General features: G+C 45.8%; 1 protein-coding gene across 11 annotated transcripts in view; it reads right to left on the bottom strand.

Moving 5' to 3' along the window:
- Positions 1 to 24,781, bottom strand: part of RIMS2 (regulating synaptic membrane exocytosis 2) — a 2,919,733-nt gene that overhangs the window by 2,052,896 nt on the left and 842,056 nt on the right. Inside the window, exon 1 of one of the 11 annotated variants that reach the window (XM_069621477.1) lies at positions 20,252 to 20,662. The exons of 5 other annotated variants lie outside the window; for them this stretch is intronic. In XM_069621477.1, coding sequence (XP_069477578.1) covers positions 20,252 to 20,373 — 122 coding nt within the window. In that variant the 5' untranslated portion in view covers positions 20,374 to 20,662. Of the gene's footprint in view, positions 1 to 20,251; positions 20,663 to 24,781 lie in introns of those variants that run through there. 5 more of the 11 variants (XM_069621479.1, XM_069621480.1, XM_069621485.1 and 2 more) reach the window with 5 other exon arrangements.

Raw genomic sequence — 24,781 nt, 5'->3', positions numbered from 1 at the left:
GACGTTCCCCCCCTCCTCGTGTAGGGTGCCTTCCTCTGAAGCGGTCATGGCAGCGACGGATGCAGCTGCAGAGGACCGCAGCTACTCGCGGATTCCAGTGGCAAGAACAGCATCTAATGTTTCAGGGAGCTGTGCTTTCGCCTCATCTGCAGACGAAACTTCGACGATTTAGGCTGTAATCCCTCAGCAATGCAGCTCTCTTTGCCGATGCTTCGTCCCTCTTGGTGGTAAACAGCCAATGGCCTGCAGTGGGTTGGAGTACAGATACCGGTGCACGCTCCGAGCATTTTTCTTTCTCAGCTATCCGTACAAGTGGACAAGTGTTCATCTGACTTGGCGCAGGATTTATGAGTAAACTGTTAATGCTGGCTGTGTCTTTCACAGGTATATATCCACGGTCCGGCATTTGGAGCCATGTAGCCTTTTGTTCTCTTCTCTTACCCTTCTTGCGCTTTCTTTGCAAGTCATGCCGGTTACCAGGCTACAGTCTGGGGCAGGAGCAGGCATGAATATGGGTAACACTTCGACCATTGGAGGGGATACTGGATCGATACAGGGATTGGGTGTTGCTAGTCCCTCGCCCATTGCTCTGAACATCAGTAAAGAGTTCCAGAATGAGTTTCATCCTGAAGACCATGTTATTGCCCCTTGGTTATTAACGCCCAGGCCCACACAGCTATTGACAGCTAACCCTGCAGACATTAAAGAAGGGACAATTGGGTCAGACGTCAAGAATAAGGAAATGGAGGATTCAGAAGGACTTAGGAGAGCCAATATGGTGTTGATGCAGCCGAAACCAACAGGAGATCATTCAGGACAAAATGACGGGTGAATCATGGATAGGAAGAAGGCTGTCCCTAAGATTTTAGAGCCCTGGTGCCCTCTTCAAGAACAGCTGATGCGGGAGCTCGGGATTGTTCGAACATCATGGCTTTTCAGAGGTAGGTGGCACTGGTGGTTTCTAATGCTCTCACCTCGTACCTGCCTGACCCAGGGAAGTCCAATATGTTGAGAAACTCCACACAAACCTCCCCTTTTTCCAAGAATTACCATCAAAAGGGCTGTCAAACAGACCCTATTGAGGCCAGCCACGCAGGTGTGCCTTTGCAGGCAAAGACTTTCCCCACCGTAATCGGTCAAGGGGAAAACTCATTACGAGCGGTCACTATGCCATTGAATAAGTCAGCTTCGCTGGATATTTTTCCATCTGGTAAGGACCTTCGACAAAGGAAAGCTAAAATGGCCAATATCATGGATCCAAGCTTAAGGAGTTTTGCCTTGGACCCGCAAAATGTGATTATCACCAATGTAGCCAAGCCAAAGCAATGCAAATCTAGGGAGGCACTGAAAAATAAAATCCTGGCATGGTTCGATTGCAAACTGGGGTCTAACTGTGTGAGAACGCAAAGACCTAAAAGTGCTGCATAGAATTCAAATCGCTAACTGGTGTTCGAGCGACAACAATGACTGCATTATTATGGGATGTGGGTCCAGCAGTTTGCCGATGTACTTAAATAGAATTTCTCTCTAACAGTACGTATGTCCCTCCACGACCCTGACAATTATGTTGAATTAGTTGATTAACTGTAGTAGCTGCGTTCTGCTTCCTTAGTTGGACTATATTCTCCCAGCGGTACCGTTCTTTTGACCCGCTCTTCCCAGTTAGGCCTGTGCTATTATGTTACTGTTATGTTGTGTCTTTTGTTTGCTCAGTTGTCTGTTGCCATTATGCTTTGCTATTTTTTTTTGGTCACATGGATAATTTATGTTACGCTCCCTGATGCCTGCGGGCTTTCGGCGCTATATAAATATACAAATAAATAAATAAACTCAAGACCAACAATTCTCAAGGATGCAGACAACTGCATACTGATTTCACACATTAGAAATCACCAGTGCAGTGTAGTCTGAAAGCCTTTTGAATGGAGCACTGGGACATGTTTAGCAAACACTAGCAACGTTATGGTGTAATTAAAAAGGCTTGAAAAACCCTTCCACTTGAAATGTGAAAGTATAATAAGTAATTTGAGCCAAGTCGTGCCACCAGATGGCCATCACTGGAAGTTTACATCCAGTTCAGAGCTGCATGAGTGTGGGTATGCAAATACGTCTAAATGCAAGCCTTTTGCTCCAGAATAATTGTCTTACAGGGCGGTGCTTTTTTTTTTACATAGCTTAATCAACTCAGTTCAGGCAATTCTCAAGGCTGCAGACAACTGTGTATCTGGTTTGACCCGTATTAGTGATCATCAGTGCCGTATAGTCTGATAGCCGTTTGGCTGAAGTATCAGGGTATGTTTAGCAAAGATCAGAAAAGTTATGATGTGTTTAAAAAGGCCTGCAATAAACCCTTCCACCTGAAATGTGAAAGCAGAATAAGTCATTTGAGCCATGTCACACATGCAACTGTCTAGATCCTCGAGAGCTGTCTGTCTTGGGTTGAAAAATGCTATGTATATACTAACACTGCCCTAGAGACAGACTTTCTAATAGATTGTGTCCTCATCTTTGATATACTTGTATCCTGCTTTGCAGCCTCGGAATGTTTGCTTTCCATCAGAAAGAACATTACCTGGGGTAAGTGATGTGTTCTTTTCCTGGAGCAAATACTTGCCATTTGAGTTAATTTGCATACCCAAATTGCATTTCCCATTTGGCACTGAGCTGGATATGAACTTCCAGTAATGGCGACAAGGGGGCGCTGGGCTGTGTGGGACTTGGCTGAAAGGGCCAATTCTGTTTAAAAGTGATTTTGCAGAAGCCAGGAACCCAGTGTTGGCTTTGATCAGTCTAAAACATTAGGATGTCTTATGCAAGGTAGAATTAAAATAGGCAAGTTACTCTCAAGGTAGTAAAAAAAGATGTCATGTGAAAATTCATATCAAAAGTATGCTTGCAAATTATTGCTTAACACTACAAAGATTGCAGTGATCAGAGCTGCTGCAACATTTTCCTGCCAGATAATAATTTTCTAAGAAATGCCTTAGGGAATTTACCAACGCATGTTTACTGTATGTGGTGCTGCTGGTCATTCAAGAAACGGTAACCCATATAACGTAGGATTATATGCACTTGGAAGTTTAGCATCCTTGAAGTTTATAACGTTTCACGGAGGCGGATATAGATTTTTGGGGCACTCGATTCACACCTGGGTCAACCTCCAATCAGTGAAAAGAGATTAATACCTGGTGTTCAAGAAACGAAAAGCAATACCTTATTTTTCCAAGGCTAGCCTACCACAGTGAAGTGTGTACGACTACTACTTAATCAAGGCGTGACCTACCTGTAACTATAGATCCACATGCCTCGTGGTGCATGAAGGTTACTAGCTTTCAATCTCGCACCTGTCATGGTGGGACTCCTGGAAATGGTAAGTAAGCATTTTGTAGGGTCCCTCATTACAATCAGTACAGCAACAAATAAGCAGCATGCTCACTTTAAGGGTGAATGCACCGGCTTTAATGCGCCGTGCAGAAGCCAATGAGCACAGACACAGTGCTGTAGGTTGGGACAGCACAGGAGCAGCACAGTGACCCTTATGATCAGCAGACGATCGCATAACTGAAAGTTTTCCATTCATCAGATTTGGCTGTCGTCGTTATCTCAGATTTCAATGGGTCATGTGGAGGAAATTGCTGAGAGGAGGAAGGGTAAGGGCAAGAGGGAGGCCCTCTTAGAAGTCGCTGAAGCAGCTGTCCGTTGTAACAGAGGCAAGGCAGAAACATCTGTTTCAGTAGCATATCTGTGACCCTCAGGGAAAAGCAGCCAAACACCAACCACAAACTCCTCGTGGAAAATAAATAAGTGGGGAATAGACTTGCGGATTTAACAAAACTTTACTGTATAGGAGGTCTTCAATTGGAATATACAAACAACTCGGCTTAGTAAGAAAATACAATCATTATCTCAATGTACTTGAAAGGTTCAATCTTGCAAGCATTGCATTACTATCAACAACCCGAAGAACTAATGTGGCCTAAAGAAACTTAACAGTTTAATTCTTGATGTAAGCCATTTGGTAAAGAGAAACATGCATAAGAGTGCCAGATTTTATTGATTTAAGGCTGGGCAAAATCCTAACCAAGCAACAAGGAGTCTCATTTCTTTCCGGTATGCCCCACATTTGCCGAATAGAAATTTCATCAAATTCATTGTTGGCAAATTTGTTTCCCCTTTTTTTAACCACCATCTTGCAGATGGTAAGTTTGGCTGATATATATCCTACGGGGGAGTGGTATGGGTGAAAAGGGGATCTGGGGGGGGGTTCTCCCCCTCCTCTGTGTGGTACAGAAAATGCAGCAAATCCGGCTAAACAAATTGATGAAAATGTCATTCTCCAAAAAAAACTTCTGGGGCATTTCGAAGTTTATTGCATAGCTCAATTTTTTACCGGTTTTGGTGTCATGCGTGTTGCAAGACTTTAAGCTTAGAAATTAACAATCCAAAGGAAAATCTTATACTCTTATACTTATAAATCTTATGTCCTTGTATACTCCGTCAGCAAATAAAAATGCAGTTTCAAAAACGCACACATTTTAGTTGTGGGAGAGCAGAACCTAAATTGCTCACAATTTCCTTTTAACGACCCCCCTCAGCCGTTTATGGACCACCTGGTGCACACGACCACTTCACCTACTAGTATACCATGACAGACCTATCCCCATATACCCATGGGACTAGAAGAAACAACAGGACATAACACATGGGGTGTGAACCAGAGAAATTGGCTAAGGTCTTCGCACCCTTTGGAAACCGTACATAACAGCAAATTGCAACTCATATGTATGATCTATCTGATTACATGTATTTGCAATCTTTCCCCTTCTAGAATGGCTTGGCAGGTGAAGAACAATGGTCTAGATGGTTGCCCAGAGAAATGCCTGAGGTTAGGATTAACTCCAAACCTTCCAGACATCACCTCTTTTGTTTTAGAATACATGGTCATGACACCAGGACAGTTGGGGGGAAATAATATTACCCCCGGTTTGTGCACACGCAATAAATGTGTAAATGCACCATGTGTTGACCATTTCATTACAAGTGGACATGGATCCAATGAAATTAATTCTATTATAATATATGTTATTAACACAAACATGGTTCGGGAGCAACAAAGTGCTGTACAGGTCATGGAGCAAAACACTGGAACCAATTAATTAACAAGTCATCAAGTAAACGTTGTAATAATTATCACGGTACAATATAATGGTGGGGGAGAGTGGAATATAGCACAAATCTAAGTTACATCAAGGTGCTGTCAGACGGGACGGGCCTTCAGTTCTTCCCCATGAATTGGACCATCATTGATAAACTTTGGATCCCATCAGAGTTTTTTACAATGGACGTTTGCCTCAGATTAGACACCCAGGGTTTCAATGAAAATGCGGAATGGAATGGCACTGATTAGCCATCATGTGAAAATAAATATTAAGTATTGTCCCGGCAACAAAGTTGACTGTCTGATGTTACCTTGTTTGACAGTCCAGTGTTAGTCACTACTTATTCATGATTTCTGAATACTGTAACTGGAGTTTATAACCCCTCTTCCAACTCCTTGTAATATAAAAACATAACCTCTTTGACATAATGTGTGAACATTTTTCAGAGCAGAGTTATTGCAGAAATAATCCATAATGATGCTCTAGTAAGCAGTTATGCAAGATGTACAAGAGATATTTGAGGATACAGTCTTCTCTTTAAACAACCACAAAGCATGGAATCCATGAATTGTGCAAAAACTGATTCCCTTAAAAAATATATTTTTTGAAGTATCAGCACTCCAGATGGCACATGAGAGTGCCAATAGCAAAATAAACCTCTTTCGTGGGTGCACAGTGCTGGAATACTGCACTTGGGCGTACCCGCCCTACCCACCCCAGAAATTGGTATTTAAGCTATATTGCAAACGGTTCATATCAATGACAGGTAAGGGCCATCCTGTCTACCTGAAGATGACAATGACCCTGCCTCCTGCAACACCATACTTAGGGCCTAATTCACAGAAGCGTTTTATAATGGCAAATCCCCATGGGAAAACACTCTGAATTAGGTCTTTACTCTCCAGCTATAGGTTTCCTTTAACATGTCAACTTTTTTATTTATAAAACGTCTGAACTTCTCATTAGACACCAAATGATGGGACAAGCATGCAATATATAGGACACTGAACTGTGCAGCACGGCGTCACCCAGCTGCACAGAGCTTTGAACCGAAAAAAAATGCAAGCCTTTTAACATATCTATTTATTTATCTATGTCCATTCATGCAGCTAACCTTTATATTTCACAGACACTTCCCTCACGAATATCTTACTTCGGAGGTGCACAGAAACACTGTATTGTTGATAATTTTATGTCTTGGATACAAATAACCTCTGGTGACATTCAAAATATTTGTACAAAATTGCTAATCAAATAAGTTTGTTTGCTAATCTATGCAATATTAATCAATTTCTGAAAACTAATTTATGCCTTGCAATAGCTAGGGCAGAGTGTAGATTTTGAGCCCTAATACACATCTTTTGGTAATAAAGGAACATTGTAAAATCATTTCCACAAAGAGTGATAATAACATGACAATCCTTTGAAAACTAGAGTGAAGTCAATATATTCCAATATTTAAAATACCCCCTTCTTAAACAGCAAAGCAAGGCACACGAATCAGGAATGCTGACAGTGAATATGGCGGCTGCCACATACTCAACTACAAGACTGGTTGGAAAACATGAGATGCAAGTGTATCTGTTCTGAGCACAGGTGCAACAAACATTGATTACATGTATTTGAGTTGTTCTTAGAAAATGTCTAAGACGAAATAAGATATCCTACACCATGTCGGCATACTATTCAATCATGAATAGGGAATTTCTTATGAGAATACTACACTGGTTTCAGTGGCTAACTCAGGGAATGGATAGACCTCAGGGAACGCAGCCCGAAAGCCAATGGAGATAAAAAATACATGATTAGCTGATATCAAAGGCAAAGGCAAATTGCACTGATCGTATATATTTGTGAAATAATGACTACAAATCTGATTAAGCAGTGTGTTTACAACAATAACTCTTTAAAAATAATACTTTAGATTTCCACTAATATCCACTAAAAACATTTCATCTGAAAGCACTCACTGAAGAGATTACTGATTGAATTATCCACACAGATAAAGTTGGGGGAGACTGCTTGCAATACATGTTTTATTTAAATGGGCTATATAATGTTGCTGTTTTTTTGTTTGATCTGTCAAATATCTATTCTTTTCAATTTGTAGCTTAGTATTGACCACCAGAATACATTAATAATGGGAGAGACACTTTGTTTCATAATGGAATCAAGTCAATAGGTTTTAGTATTGGTTTAGGGAAATGTGAAGGGATGAATGAGCATTTACAATGCATACCTTTTAGACATATAGCTAGGAGGCACATCAGCCAGTAAGAGTTCTACTTCAATGTCAGGGGGGATGAAAATAGAGACCCCCTAAGATACTCGTACAATCTTCTAATGCAATATTGCCTCTCTGAAGAGAGTGCATTTAATCATACATACTTTAAATACAGTGGTGAAAGTAAATGGCTACATTCAGATTACTATGCACAGTGAAGTTATGAGCAGGTTGGCTGGAGAAGGGGAGCAATGTCGGAGTAATTGGGCGGGTGCTCCTTCTGGGTTTAGGAGGTGTAGCTTTAGTGAGGATTTGAATAAGTTGATAGTAGTAGATATTATAACATGAGGGAGAGGGGTCTCAATGAAGTGGGGCGAAAAGGAGCAGAAACAAGAGAAGCACGGCAAGGATGAGGGATAGAGAGATTTGGGAGTAAAGAGAAGAGGGTGTGTGGAAGTGAGTCGTATAAGATCATGGTGGCTAAGTAAGGAGGAGCAATCCCATGCAGGGTTTGGAAAACAAGCAGTGCAGATTTAAGGCAAGACAGTTTTTACATTGAGAGCCAACTAGCCTGAAGTGGGCAAATAGAGGGTAAGACTGAAGAGAGTATGTATGGCAATGTCGAGTACATTATCAAGTGGAGAGAAGGAGTAGAGAGTTAGGCCAAGAAGGAGGCAGGTGCAGGAGTCAAGGTAATTGATAACCAATGAGGGTTTTAGTGGCAGTCTAAGCAAGGAAAAGGTGGACTTTTCGGTTAAGGTAGCATATGCGGTATCAATAATAAAGCAGTGAATATTTAGGTGTGCTATCGGAAAGGCCCCAACTGTATATCTTGGGGTTGAGGAAAGTGGAGTAAATTGGGTGAAACTAAGATGGGTGAGAGAAGGAGGGGGCATTGAAGGCAGGAAAATAGAAGTGAAGGAATTCAGTATAAGACAATTACATACCATCAAGTGGCCGAAAGTAGATGAGAGATATTCAGGCAGAGAGGTCTGGACTAAAAGTAGATATAGAGAAGATTGGTGTGTCATCCGCAAAAAGGTGGTAGAAGAAAACAAAGGAGGTGAGGAGCTGACCAATGTCAGAGATTAGAACAATCAGTTTCCAGGATTTAAGGTCAGTGAGGGTCAGAAGAAGAGAGGAGTGGTCCGCTGCTAAAAAGGCAGCTGAGAGGTCAAGTATGATAAGGATGGAGGATAATTCAAAGTAGTAGTGAGCAGAGTTAAAATGTTAGAGACGTGGATGAGGGATGGTTCAGTCAAATTGCTTATGAAAAAAACAGATTGGAGAGAGTCTCAGATTATTAACGTCTAGGTCATAAGAGATCCCCTTAAAGATTAGATGTTTGATAATTGTAGAATAGAGGGGGAAGAGAAATATCATCCCGAGTTGGCATGATCATCTGGGTCAGTCAAGGGCTTCTTTAGGATTGATAGGACAGTTGCTACATTTAAGCAGGTCAGAAAGACTCCGAACGAAAGAGAGAAGTTGAAAAGGAGGGAGGGATAGGAACAGGTGAGAGGTGCAATCTCCTTGGCCGTCTGCGGGGCAAACGGATATGAGCAGGTGCAGGAGGGATTGTTAGCCCTAAGGATGCGGGCCACTTATTACTGCGAAATTGGGGATATGATCACAAAGAGGATGTAGTAGAGATAAATGGAGGGAGAGAAAGAAGCAGGGAGGAAGGATAAATGGTTGTTGGTGAGGGTGTCATATTTGTTCAATGTAAGAAGAGAAGTAGATGGCAAATACTAATCATAGAGGGAAGGAGAGGTCAGCCTAAGCTGAGGGCGAGTCAGCATGGCCTAGAGCATGAGAATGTGTGTGGGGGAGTTTGGAGAGCACTGATTAGATTTGTGAAGAAGGGTGCTTTGACAGAAAGAAGGGCATTATTGTAGACAAGGAGAAACAGAGGGGTCCAGTCTTTGCACCACTTATACAGGTGATATTACATATCAGTTTTGAGGAGGCAGATCTCATGGGGGTTTGGGACAAGTGGTGTGTGGTAGACAGAGCGAACGAGTAGGTCCAGATCAGAGAAGGCGAAAGGGCATGGGTGGAGGCCGTTAATTACCAAAATGGTACGAGATTTGGGTGGAGGTAAATTCAAAGGACAGTAATAGAAAGTGGAAGGATGGAAGGGGCAGAAGAGTCAGCCTTGTTAGCTATTACATCACACCCAGTGGGCAACTCGGGATGCATTTTATGAGAAGGGAAAATGCAGAGGACACTGTAGGAATAAGCAGAGAAATGGAGGATGAGATAAGTGGAATAGGCTGAGGGGCTAGAATCGTCAAAGATAATGTTAACAAAAGGAACGAGAGTAGAAGTAGTAGTGGGGATGAAAGATGCATTTCAGGAATAGTGGAAGGGCCTAGCTAAGAGAACCAGATAGGGCAGAGGAGGGAGGAGTTAAAGTGCATAGACTGGTGAGAAGAGGTTAGTGCTGAGAGGATAAAGAAAGCTAACATTGGCAGCACATTAGCTGTATAAGAGTGCACTGTAGTAAAGAACCATTTGTGACCAAAATACAGATGTTAGAAAACAGGCAGAGAGCATAGGGCCACAAGTAACCAACACACAACTTTTAAAATACAGATCATAAGCAAATGGTCATAAGCAAACAAAATGCAGCTTTCAAAATATAGGTTGAGGGCACTGCGCCAGAGTGACCAAAATCTGAGAGGTATGACAGCAGAGTGGTAGAGATATAGGGAGGCGAAAAGGGGAATCATGAGGTCAGGTATTAAAAAGGCACGGAGAAAGAGATCCACTTAGAAGTGTTATGCCCGAGATAAGCACTGCAGACAGCTGGATTGGAAAGAAAGGAGCGGAAAGCAAGGCCCTAAAAGGACCAAACAGACCTGGCCCTTAGCAGTAAGATCCTTTACTGGGACACCAGGCAGTGTGATGCCTGGTAGTACTGGTTAAGGTCATGTGACCAGTGCCGTTGACAGGGCCAGTGCCTGCCTTACAAATGGTGGCCGTTGAGACTGGACATGGCGGGGACAATGCAACACTGTTAGGCAAGCTCCTGCAGGGGGATCACTGCCTACTGGGAGAGACCAACTGCAGCAGATGGAGGCCATTGTGGATCTGCTGCAAATGGCTTGTTCCAAATCTCACGCAGAGGATACAATGAACACTTCCCATTCGAATGTTCAGAAGCCCTTCTCCTTTCCTGAAAAAAACAAGGTATTTCCCTTGCGTAGCCAAGGTAAACACGAGGACCAAACAACCAAGGACACAAACTGTCAAAATAGGGAGGAAAGTGGTTTTATACATATATTTGTGCTGCAGAGCAAAACAGAAATGCTCATGCATTTTCATCAGGATTTCTTCTAAAAGCAGATTTGGGCTGTTTTCAATAGGCAATCCCTGCTTTTGAAGTTGATAAGACAGAGGGGAGTCAAGGTACTGTGGCATCCCGAGGGTTGGTTGTGGTTGATATCAGCTTATGAGATTGTGAATATTCTTTTAGACTAGTGATGTTTGCTGCAGTTTCTTGCAGGTCTCAGATGCTCTTGCTTCTCCACAATCTGTCAGTCATTGCGGAGAGAGTTTCTTGCAACTTTGAAGCTTGTGAACTGAGAAGCAGGGCTTACACCAACCTTTATGCAATGCAGTCAGTTCCAGCAAGATCCTAGTTATATAGATGAGAGCATCCAACAAGGACTTGGGGAACGAGATGCTCTGCTCCAACAGAGTGAGCAAAGGAGTAGAGGGCATATGCAGATTGGTTCACTTTCTGGACTACCATAACAAACACAATAGCCTTATGACAGGGGATGCTGATGTAAATAGCTTGAGAACAGTTATCTGCTCAAAACTGTAGAAGCAAGCTGCAGGAATTAGAGTCTTCCCTCAACAGCCAAAGAAAGATGAGGGAAATTCAGCCAGGCACAGAGCCCCCAGTCCAAGTTACGTAGTGTGAAGGCATCATGAAGCAAGAAACAGACAACAGACTTAAGATTCCAACAAAGGAGCAAGAGGCGTGGCCAGCAGCGCCACCGATGTGGCTGCTCTGCCGATGGCCTAAGCCCATCTGTATGCAAGGATTTAGTGTTCCAGAGAAGCCCCGTAGCCCCTCCATGCACTTCCCGGTATCGGAAGGCATGGGGATCATAACGTGCTCATTTTCAGTAGCGGCAGCTCGCTACTCACCAGGGGTGAGGTGGCAAAGGTCCCGAGCGAGACGTGGATCCAACGTCCCACCAAGATGGTGAGGGTGAGAACGGAGAGCCTACACCTACAGCTGGCAGCCCGCCGCAACATGCTCTATATGGCCTGCCCACCGTCCATATGCTCCCGACCTCATCAGGTGCTCCTGTTTGCTGGGGCCTCCCCCGGACCGGCCCTACCCACCAGCATTACGAACTAGCATCTCTGGGCCAGTGAGCGGCTGGGGAAACGTCCCGGCACATCGGAAACAAGGGGGTGGGCGGCCCCGCTGTCTTCCGGCACCGAGGTGTCCGGCACAGCCTGTGATGCCCCTGGTGCACCGGATGCCAATTGAGCCTGGCAACCTCTTTCTGACAGCTCCACGCACCGTGGGAAGCGGATCACAACTGGCGGCTCCTCCTTGGTAGCAGATCCCTCTGAGCCAGCATCCCGCCTACAACACAGCAGGCTCTTCTTAGTGGCCTCGCACCAACTGACTGGACGGCCCCTGCAGCCCCTATGCGGGCACTCTGACACTGCAGTCTGCAGACCCTGCACTCCTGAGCAACATTTTTGATGGTGCCCAACAGCGGTGCAATGCACTGAGGGGGGAAGTGCCTAAGGTTACTTGTGGCAGAATCTAGGCACCCGAGACTGGATGACACTGCTGAAGAGAGTCCTGTGCCCCCCCATCTAACAGCCCCAAAGGCCCCAATTAACGGCAGACGTCGCCTTCCTGACCCCCAGGTGAGGCGTGGTGGGGAAAACAGCGGCTGGGTGCTGTGCAAAGACTGTGGGGCGAGGAGACCAACCTGGTGCTTGCAGACATGGCTAAACACGTAAAAACCCAGAAAAGTGGGGCTATCACCTCTGTTACTCCCGGCCGAGAAAGGGAAGAGACAAGAAGCAGCGAAGACCAGGCGTCCCCGGGCCCCTCGGGACAATTAGCCACTAAAGATGATATCCAGGCATTCATGCTTGATATTAAAGTGGGATTCCGTGGCTGCATGACCGAGTTAACCTAATAAATTTAACATACAGACAAAAGAATTATGGAGCTGGAGCAAAGACTGGGGGACCTGGAGGATCAATCCCGGGAGAAGGCCGCCTCTACAGGAAGTTCAACAAATGATCTGCACTTTGACAGACCAAAATGAGATCCTGGAATACAAGCAGGAGGACCTAGAGAACAAGGCCCTGGAGAAATAACCTCTGCATTAGAGGAATCCTGTCATCTGTCCAAGGCCATGACTTATCCGAATACATGGGAGAGCTCTTCCAATCCCTTCTCCCGCATCTGGAAAAGCGGCAGTTGCAGCTTGACTGTACCCACAGGCCGCACCTTTTACTTATTGCTTTTATTTATTCTATTTATTTTTACTGTTGATCCCATGTATTGGCCCCTCCCCATCCCCCTGAACTTTTTCCCCTTTCCTCTGCCCCTGCACGTCTGTGATCTCAATGTCATTTGGCCTAGTAAGATCGTTGTCGCTGTCTTCCCTCTGTTCCCCCTCACTTGCCTCATCGCGCCTTACGACACTTGTGTAAAGGCACGTTATGAATGCCATATCATATTGGGATTTCATTCATATGCTATGAACATGCGATGCTGAAAGTCTTGTCACGTTTCATATCGATATAGGAACATTCCATGCGGAGGGACGATGATTTTGGGACATGTCATGCAGATGTTCTGTGCACTATCAATATTGTATTTGGCCACCATTATCTTCTACTATATGGAGCCATTTTGGAAGGGGAGCTGCAGCTCCCTTTGACAAATGTATATCAATTGTAACCAGTGTTCACAAACCAACTACTGTAAACCAGCAGTGATTTAAAACCCCACCATGTTTACCCTTCTTTTCTAATGTACTGCATTGGCAAAAGTGTAACGGGACCCCTTACAAACATTCTCTATATTAGAACTGGAGTTCAGCAAGGAACAGAAACATGGCGCATTGCAACAGCGTTGCTCTTTTATGTCAAACAGTCTCGCGCCTGGAGTCACCTACTAGACCTGTACGAGGCTGTCAGCGAAACAGAATTATTAACTGATGAAGGAACTAAGACAAATGTGCTCTTGAGCGGCACAGTAAGTCACTTATTTACAAACATTCTCCGAGTGCAGAGCCACCAACCCCATGATGGCAATGGTTTTAATTAACAGACTGGGCGAAGCATAACTTGCATCAGCATTCAGGTCTCCTTTTTGGGATCTGTGTGATCATTGCGGAAATAAAATGCCGAATACGAAAATGCAGATGTTTTACCCCCGCACATTTCCCCGCAATTATAAGCGGGGGAGACTCCCGCAGTCCCTCCCATGCTCCCCTTATATTTTGTATTAACCTACACCCTCCAGCCCCACATATAATTGCATGGAAATGTACATTTTTGCGATTCGGTATTTTCGTGTTCAGCATTTTCGTTGGCACAGTAATGGACGTATACCCCGTTTTGTGCAATAGTCCTTGGGGTAACAGTGAAGGCACTCAATTAACAGATGCCTGTACAATCTAAACGGCTTTCAATCAATCCACTTCGTCATGCTTGCCAATGGCTGGAGTCACTTCTATTGAATGATATAATAAATCAGTTAATTCCGCTTGAGAATGGTCACTGAACACTGAAACCCTCCCCAGGAGACTTGCTTATGCAAGCCTTGTTTTCTTCTTTGGCACGGCCTGGTTCCACCCTCCGAATATCGTCTTGTGGGATACAACCTCCTAGAGGTCGATACCCAATTCTGCACTTTTCACATAAACACCAAAACCAAACAGTGCATATTGTAGAAAGCAATATGGTTCTTAAGTCTTTCTTTCAAGTTGCGCAGATGGCGTTCATGGCACTTGTTATAGTATCACAGTCCGTAGAAGGGTGTTAAATGGCCTATGACTACCCAGAGAATCTTTGCACAGAAGATATAGTGTGCCAGTCAAAACATTCATGCCACCTACCAGCTATGAAGAAAAGCTCACCACACTTACAATACTTAAGAAGATCCCTTAAAAGCCTTCTCACGTGTTTTAGTCAGTGAACCTGAGCAGCTTCATGAAAACGAAGAACGTGACAGCTATAAATAGGAAAATCTGGAGTGTGTTTATGGTATGTTTTGCGAATTTTGCTTTAATTTAAAATAGATGGAACACCCACGTCCTCATATGCCAGATGGCCAACAGCCATTCTGCTTCAGCCTCCATTGAAAATCGCCAAAAAAGATGTCACTGGCCTGTTGTGTTGCTCACATCTCGTCATTATCGCCCAATTATAATGTGAGGGAGGCAGGCACAGACATGGCAAAGGATGTACCTAAAATGAACAGGACAATTCCTTGCTTTTAGGCTCCTTTGACATCGACACCCTTGTGCCGGCAAGCTGGAAGCAAGCAGCACATCCATGGGGATATTAAGGATGACAAACATTGAACGGCCGGCAGACCACAGCAAGAAACCCGACCTCTGCCTGAACAAGCGCGGTAGTGGGAACTCAGGGAAAACGGTACAGTCTGGGCAGGAGGAGGCTGCAGGCCTGAACACTTGCATCCATGCTGTTTCAGGGAGATTTCAGATGCCATCTGTAGGTCACACGCAAGGCCAGTGGATATAGAAGGCTCCCTGTGCAATCGGCCATGCCAGAGAAGCTAAACTTGCCACGTGAGTTCTGCGTGGTCGCATTTGAAGCAGCAGCTCGGCAGACGGCTCTATGTGATATTTCCGCTTTTTGGAGGCCGCCACCTACCGAAAAGACCAAATTATTTTGTCCGATTTTTGGTGGCGTTGAAAAAGTGGAAATACCACATTCCTTAGCGGGGGTAAGGGGTTTCCACTCCCACGTAATCACACACAGACATGTAAACACGCAGTTACATTTAACCCCTCTCCACTGTTAGAAAACAGTTTCCTTTGCCCTGCCTGCCACACAGACATACGGACATAACCATTCACCTGGGAGTCCCATGACGCTCTTCTGGGCCCGCGAAGCGCCTCGTGTGCAGCAGGGGCGTGACAGTTTGATCTGAAAGACCGCTCAGAGTGGTCATTCTAAATCGTTCATTTTTTATTTTTACTTTTCTAAATCGATGTTTTCACTCCATATGTGGCAGACATGTCATTGAAGGATTGGCAGTTATTTCCTTAATAATTATAAGAACTTGTAAGATTTACATATGTTTCCTCTGCATCATACTAGTATTAGAATGTTCCATTTCTCTTCTATCCTGGCATGCTAAATCTGGACCTGAAAAATACACGCTAAAAACATAACTTCCGAGCATATGGAAAGTAATACGTGGATTTCTTACATGAAACATCATTGATTTATGCTTCCTAGTATGTTAATGTTAAAGGTTATTTGTACCGCGCACTATCACCACCGGAGTGATCCCCTAGCGCTCTTAGGATGACATTAAACATAAGAAGGGCAGACACTCTGGGATGGATAGCGTAGAGCAGTACTGGTGCATACACCTATAGAAAGTCTCAGATGCAAGCTCTTTTCTTAAAATGCTACCTTGGGAGCTGATGCCTGAATTTTCGATTTCTGCAGAAATTCTGGCAATTTTTCTCTCGAACTTGCACGCTAAGAACATTTATTTTCTCTCCATTCAAGACTATTTAACACTTCTGGGTACACGAAAAGCAGAGTATCACTAATGCCACGATTTTCATTAAAGTGGAGGTATCCTTCGCCTCGGCAGCCTGCATTAAGTAGGGCAGTAATATCACACTAGCTCTTCCAGTTAGTGCACGTGCGCCCCCTTCAGAGAGTGCACCCTAGAGGGAGGAGGGGAATTGCATTTACCCACTTGTACGTGCAATTCTCCACGATGTGCAATCCTTCATAATATGCGTTTTCGGAACGCGTGCATTAAACCTTTTAAAGGATACTGAATCGATTGTCATGCCACCAATGGTCGGTGCCGAGCTCGATCGGTGATAGTAAAGGAGTAAAAACCATGCAAGTGTCACCTGAGTAGTTCATGTGGAGAGGAGCCCAGCAGCAAGGCCTGTCCTTCAGTCTGCGGTCCCTCTCACAGCAAGACACAGCATTCCACGAGCAAAAGATACTAGCTACCTTGTACCAACATCCTTCAAGGGTGGGTGTCCATTAGCCGCGGAGAAGCACTCGGCTGAAGGTTCCCATGGGCTTCACGGGGGCAGGTGGGTGGGGGGGGGGGGCGTCTGAGCGCCATTCTCACACACGCTAAATGCGAAGGGCGGAGGGGGGGGGGGGGCGCAGGGTTCGTCAAGCGCACGTTCCCGCAGACCAAAATGCAGACGTGTGTGTCCGCAGCTGCCAGCACGTTACCCACGGCTGAGCGGCCCATCACTGCACATACATCCCGTCCTTTCGCTGCAACACCCACGTGGGCGAAGGCTGCCTGTGCATGTACACCATTTGCGCCTGCAGTCTTGTCGCTTTGCCTATTCGTCTGAGTTCCTTCCTGAGCGGGATTGTGTAATGCGTGAGGTAAGATCCCTCAAGTGTGGCGTATTCAGGGGCGTGCGCTGCGACTTACTTTTGCAGTGCTGCAGGTAAACACATCCAGAGGCGTTGCTAGGAGGGGGATAAGGGGGCTATAGCCCCTGGTCTTTTGGTTGTAGCCCCGGATAGAATCTCAGGAGCTACAACCAAAAAGCTAGCTAGCCCCCAGTCCTGACATTAGCATAGCCCCAGATCTTTTACAGACCTGGCAACACCCCTGAACACATAGGTATAACACTTCTCCAGAATCCCTTTCCCTCCTAAGCCTCCCTGCCAGGCCCACCCCTCGGTGCACGCTCCAGCCTGGAGGCCGGGGCAGAGTGAAGGCGCCAGTGCCACTCAGGGCTGCCACCTGGCCGGTATTTTTCGAGGTGTGTCCGGATTTGATGAGTCTCCTGGGACAGTGGCAGTCTGAGTTTCGAGACCCAGAAGCCAGGGGAGTTGCAGCAGGAGCGCCCTGTGGCCTTTGAATGCTTGCGCCAGGCGCGGTTGAGTGGGCTCCCTGCAGTGCTACTCGGAGCTGTGCTTTACAGCCCTATCGTCAGAAAAGGGCTGTCCATGGGCCAGCAATTAATAGAAACTGATTAATGGGGGCAAGTACACCTCCACTGACCCTTTCACATGCAATGTACCAACTATGCATTCAAAGTAGTAATGTTGGGGGCTGTTCATTTTGATGGGCCAGATGCATTTTCAAGGCAAGTCCAGACAACAGGTCTCACAAGCTATTTCTGAAAAAAATTGGTCAATTGTGCATTTATAAAAAATGTACAGGCCTGCCTGCTTGTTTGAAAGAACCAAAAAAAAACTTTTTTTTTCAAAACCACACATTTTATTAACACTTTTACAAAAGTATATGCTGAATGACGGTTTTCAAAAATGAAATTAGCAAAGAGCCTTTATTAATAATACAACCAACCCACGGCCGGCAGACTTCAGACACCTCCTTGTTGCAGTGTCATGCATTGCATGAACAGGTGCATCCAGGCATGCCTCTTTTTTGCATTCTGTCACTTACAGCGCTGCAATGGTAAACGAGCAGCAAAACTATGAATACCAGAATGCAGAGAAACACTCAGCACAGGATGCACGACCTACACCTGACGTACATGTGGCCACGGAATATGCATCTTTGCTTCACAAACGCCATATAGACCATGAAGGCAGTGGCAGGAAAGACGCTGACAGTGGTCAGTGTTTGCTGCATTCGCTTACCTGTAAACACATTTGGGAAAAGCTGTACTAAAAGTCCCAGAATGCAAAATGCTGTTGAACGTACAGCTAGGGCGGGATGGGAGGTGTCAGACATGTTATGGGACCACTTGTGAAGGCTCAGAGCTTTATTGGAATGTAGTCCCTTCACTGTAGACCTATCAAGCTAACTAATTTCTGGTGAGAGTTACACCATTCATGGATACCCGGCCCACATCAACCTTCACAAATGCTTCTTGTAGATCTGCATTCCAATTGGGGACATTCAACTTCACTATTGTGTGAGGGAACAAGAGGTCTATAATACTGCTGTATGATAGATATGCTTCCCAAGTACAATCACAAAGATAAAATGGAGAGATTTAATAACAGGCAAGTTTCTATAACAGTTTAGGAGAAACATGGAAAGTCAGTCGCAGGCCATTGTACCCTGCACAACGTCTTATCTCACAAAATGAATAGGATTCTGGTAGAAAATCTTAGATGGCAGGATTTTATGACTGGCCTATGCCTCTAAAAGGTTGGTAACCTTTGGGAATAGTCAGCTTAATGGTGGATGTACCTTAATCAGCTTTTAAATTATCTTGCTCCGATAAAATTAATTTACTTGGGCAATATTGAAAATATATCTGAAAAATGTCAGCTGACCGTTCTGTTTTTTGGTCTGTGCTTTATAAAATGGTTGAAGAATCACTCATCTTTTCTCGTCATGAATTTCTTTTGGAATGTTGGCTTGGTGGGTTAATGTGCCAGCTGCAGTGATTTATGTGAAACCTACAGCTAGATCTCTGCTGTAGGGGTTTTAACCCACGCAGCTATTCTAAGGAATTACTGACTTTCAAAGCGTAAAATCATGCATGGGTACAGTTGATTTGAAAAAGAATAAAATGTTTTCAGAAATGAAATGATCAGTGCCATCTTTTGATCTAGCAAGATAGACAGTGGGTTAATGCACATTTTGAAATCCGAACAGCTCGATTCAGACCTGCCGAACCTCCAGGATTGGATCAGATACTTCAGGTTTTTCGAGACTTTCTCTGGGGAGAGAGAGCGCGACCTACAGATTTCTGGTGTGTACAGCCATCTCAATGGGGGCTGGGTAATAAAGCTATAAAACTTGGATCCCCTACCAGCACTCAAACCTTTGCAATGCAGAGTGGTGTCAGCTGAGTGAGAGGCATGTTCATATCTCACAAGTACAATATGAAGTCAAGTCCTTATATGGTGGACTAGTCCAAAATCCTAGCTTCATCTTTTAACTAAAATGTGTGATCCTTGACAAATCAGTTTATCCTTCTGTGCCTTATCTGTGGCACATATGTGAACCACATAAGCCCTGTTTTTCCATAAAATAGAGGAATATTAGAGGAATATATATATTCACAGATGAAATGAATAAAAAGTGATGATTATAAGTTACAATTGTTACATTTGTTTCTACAAAGTTAAAAATGTTGGCGTATGTGTGTGTGCGCATGCTATAATACCCACCATTTTTTACCCTGAGATATGACAATGGCAGAATGTTTAAAAACTATGAGCGGTGTGAGGCGCATGTGCAATTACCAGACATTTCAGAGATTTTGATTTCAACTGTAGGCAGGCCTAGCTTGACAGTAGCCGATCCATTTTTGTCAAAACCAGCTCAACTCTTCATCATTCCAAGGTAAAAAATGGATGGTATATGATTTTGTGAAATGCCATTTTTTGCAATACATCAGTCGTTTTCATTTTAATAATACAGATTGCTTTAAAAAATAAATAATTACACACACACACACACATATATATATATACATATATATATATATATATATATATAGGTCAGTTAAAAACATAATTGCTCGCATGATTTTTTTCTTTCCCCGCACAGTTTTCGAATCGGGTGCTTTCAAAATGTGGACGTGGCTAAAAGTCCGGTTTTTGCTTCAAACAAAGGTGGCAACCCTAGTGCCGTGGCCCGGTAAAGGTCTCGCGTCAGGGGACCCGCTCCCCCCACCTCACTCACCTGGCATTGTTCAAGGTCTGCCCAAAGAGCTCATTCTGCAGGATATTCGGCGGGTCCGGGAAGGCCTCGTGGAAATGGGATAACACCGAATTGCAGAACTGGCGTAAGGTTTCAAATTGCATTTTCCCTTTTTTGTTTTGCTGCTGCTGCCGGCCGCCTCAGCTCTCCACCTGCCTCGGAGTCCTTGCTGTAGACGCACGCATGCCGCCGTTCACGTTGCGTGCCGCTCCTGTCCCCGGCCGCGGCGGAACTGCGTGCTCATTACTCTCCTGTGAGGCTCCCTCTCCGCGCCGGGGAGAGCTGGGGCTTCCCTGGCCGATGTGCGAGGCAGCGGAGGAGGCGCCTCATATTCCCAGCCACAGTCTATTAAAGCCACGCAGAGGAGGGCGAGCGAGATGCTGCCTCAGGAAATTTCAGTACACAGGGCTGCCAAGCAGTAAACCCCCTTCCTCCCCCCCCACCACACAAGTAAAACAAAAAAAAAAAGACAAGAAAAACGAGGACACGCGCACCGCTTCCTTCTGTACTGTTGTACTGTTACTACTGTCTGCGAGGGGAGGGGCTGGTGGGTTGAGAAGGTGGTGGAGGGGACCGGGGGTGGGCGAGGAGCTCTGCATCCTCCTCCCTCCGTGGAAGGCAGCAGCGCCAATGGCAACACAGGCGGCAGTCCCCCCAGTGTGGCTGCAGCTGCATGGGACATGGAGCGACCACTCTATAAATAGCCCTTTCGGTTATTCTCTGTGCAGTGCTCCATCAGTCCGCGGTAAAGGGAGACTCGGCACATTACAGTTTACCACACTTGCTAATTTTTGCAAGGTGCGTGCATGCTATTGCTAAGACTCCAGCAAACCTGCGCGAGAGCAGCCAGTCAGAAACCCTGCGATGGACGGAAGGCAGCATGGGCAGCAGGCTTTCTGACGGCTCCTCTCGTGCAGGCTTGCTGAAGGTTTTAGCAATAGCACGCAAGCACCTTGCAAAATCAGCAAGTGTTGCAGTTCACTTCAGGGAAGGCCACGCGTTTGAGAGGCTGTGACAGCTCGATTTCTTCACCCAAATCCTTCTAATCGGTGTGTCTGTTGTGCTCACATTTTGAACACTGCTTTACTTGGGGTTTGGCATGCGCAGCATTGCTCTCTATGGGCTTCCCTTTATCGTGCGTGCTGAAGGCAAGGAACAAAGACAGAGCCAAGAGGTGTTTGAGGCCTCTCACATAGTGGAGATGGCCAGCAGACACACTCAACCCCAAGCCATACGATAGGAGAGGACGCGTAAAAGGAGTGTTGTAACTAAGACTCGTCACCACTAGGGTGCGGGTCATCAAGTGTTTATGGTCAAAGTCAGGGGTGATATGATATGGCATTTGTAACGCGCCTATACACAAGTGTTTCAAGGCGCGACGATGCAAGGGAGGGAAGACGGAGACAACGATCTTACTAGACCAGGTGATTTTGAGATTGCGCAAGTGCAGGGGAAGGGGAAAAGTGGGAGGGGGCAGTGCAGTACATGGGAGCGACTGTAGAATAAATAAGCAGTAAGTAGAGTGCAGCAGGTAAGGGTAAGTGCAGATATCAGGTGTCAAGTGCTGGTAGGGGGCTGCAGGGATACCGAAAACAGTCCCCAAATGTGCGGGATTCCAAGGGGGGCAGTTAAGGGGTTCAACTGGTGGGGGAGGGGACCTAGGCCCGAGATCAGAGGGTAACCAGGTGACCAGTGCAGTTTCAGCCAGGAGTTCAGCAGGGGAGAAGAGGAGAGAAAGCAAAAGCAAAGAGGAAGGTTTACGAGGTGCTTCTGGAACTGGAGATGGTTCTCCTCACGTTTCAGAGAGGCAGGAAAGCTGTTCCAGAGGGAGGTCACAACCGAGGAAAGATATCTACCACCAACTTGTTCCTTGGAGAAGCGACTGACCCTGAGTGAGTTGGAGGCTGATGAGCGAAGAGCTTGAGAAGGAAGATATTTAGGAAGAGAGAGTTGGAGATATTGAGGCCCCAGAAGGCCTTGTGGACAATGCAGAGGGTTTTAAACTTAATCCTTACAGCCACTGGGAGCCAGTGAAGAAATGTCAGTCCTGGAAAGATACGATCCCTGGACTTGAGGCCAAGGAGAAGTCTTGCAGTCCTGTTCTGGATGAGCTGCAGAGGGCGGAGAGTAGAAGCAGGCAGATTTAGAAAGAGGCTGTTGCAGTAGTTGAGCCTAGAGAGAACCAAAGCTCTGGCGACAGTGAGCTTCTGGGGGAAGGAGAGGAAAGGAAGAATACCTCTGAGGAGGTGCAGCTGGTAGTGTGACTTCTTAGAGACGTCAGAGATGTGAGGAGAGAATGAGTGTGGAGTCGAAGATGACCCCCAAGGTTTTTAGCCTCACAGCTGGGAGCAGAAAGAGGACCAAGAGAGGCCAGCCAGAGAGTGACAGGAAAGGAGGGAGCAGGTGTGCCGATTAGGAGAATCTCTGTTTTACTGGCATTAAGGCAGAGATCATTGGCAGCACACCGCTCCTGGATAGCAGACAGACAGTCAGAGATGAGAGGAGGAGAAGAAGTGGTGGAAGGGAGCCTGAAAATGAGTTGAGTGTCATCCGCATAGCACTGAAGGCTGGAGCAGAGAGCGGCAATGCAGTGGGCAAGAAGTGCCAGGTATTGGTTGAACAGCCAAGGAGAGAGGTTAGACCCCTGGGGAACACCACAGAGATAGAGATATAGGAGAGAAAGGACCCAAGGTGGACCTGGGAGGGTCGATCAGAGAGGAAAGAGGTCAGCCAAGCCAGGGCCTGATCAGTGTTACCCAGGTTATCACAGAGATGGTTGAGCAGGATGACATGGTTGACCGTGTCAAAGGCAGAAGAGAGATCAAGTAAAATGAGGACAGAGGGGGTGTTGGAATCGAGGTTGGAGAGCAGGTCTTCACAGATGTTCAGGAGATAAGTTTCCGTACTTCTGACAGCTCTGAAGCCAGACTGATGGTCATGGAATCAACAAATTCAGTGTGAAGATTAAGCTGGGAGATGGCCAGCTTTTCCAGGAGTTTGCCCAGGAAAGGAGTGATGGAGATTGGGTGATAATTAGCCGGGCAATGTTACGCTCTCCTGGTCTCTGCGGAGGCGTTGGAGCACGGTTGCAGCCTCCCAGGAGTTAGGTCTCCCCATGCTGATAAGTTGTGGACGGCGACAATTGGGGGCACTGCTCCTGCGTGGATATGAGAAAACGTGAGTGCGCAGGTCGGTGACGGTTATACCTCTCTATCCCTTCACCCCAAGGTGCGATTTCTGAGGGCATGTATCGGCCCATAAGGCTCACCTGTTAATTATTGATGATGGGCTCTCTGTCCTGCTACTTCGGACAGGGGCGCTTGTTGATGGGATCTAGTTCCTTACCTGATCCCTGGTAAGTAATAGTCCAGTCCAGCTGTAACTATGCTTTCCCGTTTGATGGTAAGTGTCTCTCAATGTCTCTTGTCTTTTCCCCTTTCTGTTTTCTGTCTTGGTATTATTTCTCTCAATAGTGTTGTTAATTCCTGAATAATGTTTTCTCTTCTGTTTTCTTCCCAATAGGTGGAAAGGCGGGCCAAAAGCAGCTGTGGCGGCACGGAGCGCGGCCGGGTGGAAGATGGATGAAACAGCAATGTCCGACAACAGGTGAGTGATGGTTTAAGGAAAAGCACGAGGTTCGTGGTAGCATAACCTTAAACTTAATGTCTGTTAAGTGTCTAACCTAGCCTTTTGTTTTTACTTGCAGGTGCTGCTGTCGTGGGTGAAGCGCGTCGTGCTGCGGTGTCAAGATGAAGATGCCAGCGTTCCGGAAGATTTGAAGGCACGCACAGGTGAGAGCAGGTTCCCCAGATGGTAAGTATGGAGACAGGTAACATGATTTCCAAAGGTAAGTTTAACCCCAAGCGGCGGTGAGGGTTATGCTGCATGGAAGTGCAGAATAACGCGAAGAGTCTGCCTTGGGGATTGGAGCAGCTTATATAGCTGCGATCGTGGGCACGCCCACTAGGCTTGGCTTCCTTACCATGCCCTGCCACTCCCATAGAGTCAACACGTGCAAGGCAACCCAATAGCAGCAGCCCCACCCAAGAGTACACGTGGGGCTGCTGTAGTAATGAAAGTTCTCTATGTTAAATACACTTGGCACCCAAAATGAGGTGCCATGCTCATAATAAAAATATTCTTGACCCAAATACATGTACCCGCTTATTGTTTTTCATGAGCCTGGTGCCAAAGGCGCCAGGACTGTGTCCATCCGGGCCCCCTGTGTAAGTGGCCCTGTGATGTTTGTGTCCTTGGCCCAATGGCCATGACAGCACTCCCCCTCAAGGCCCCTTTCAAGTGTGGTCCTCCTCCTGGTCCTGGCTTGGTGGGATTATTATGATGGAATTGCCTGATTAAACGTGGAGCATGGACGTGTTCACTGGGTTACCATGTCCGGTCTTGAGGTCCGTAACCTTTCCAGTCTATAAGGTAATACAATTTGGACCGAACCACCTTGGAGTCCAGGATCGATTTAACTTCATACTCTGGTTCCCCATCTAGTAATTCAGG

Source organism: Ambystoma mexicanum, chromosome 5q (genome assembly GCF_040938575.1).
Source record: "Ambystoma mexicanum isolate Mex_15411 chromosome 5q, UKY_AmexF1_1, whole genome shotgun sequence".
NCBI classification, from domain to species: Eukaryota; Metazoa; Chordata; class Amphibia; order Caudata; family Ambystomatidae; genus Ambystoma; species Ambystoma mexicanum.
Note: the sequence above shows the minus strand (reverse complement) of the source record. Positions and strands in the feature narration are given on the sequence as shown.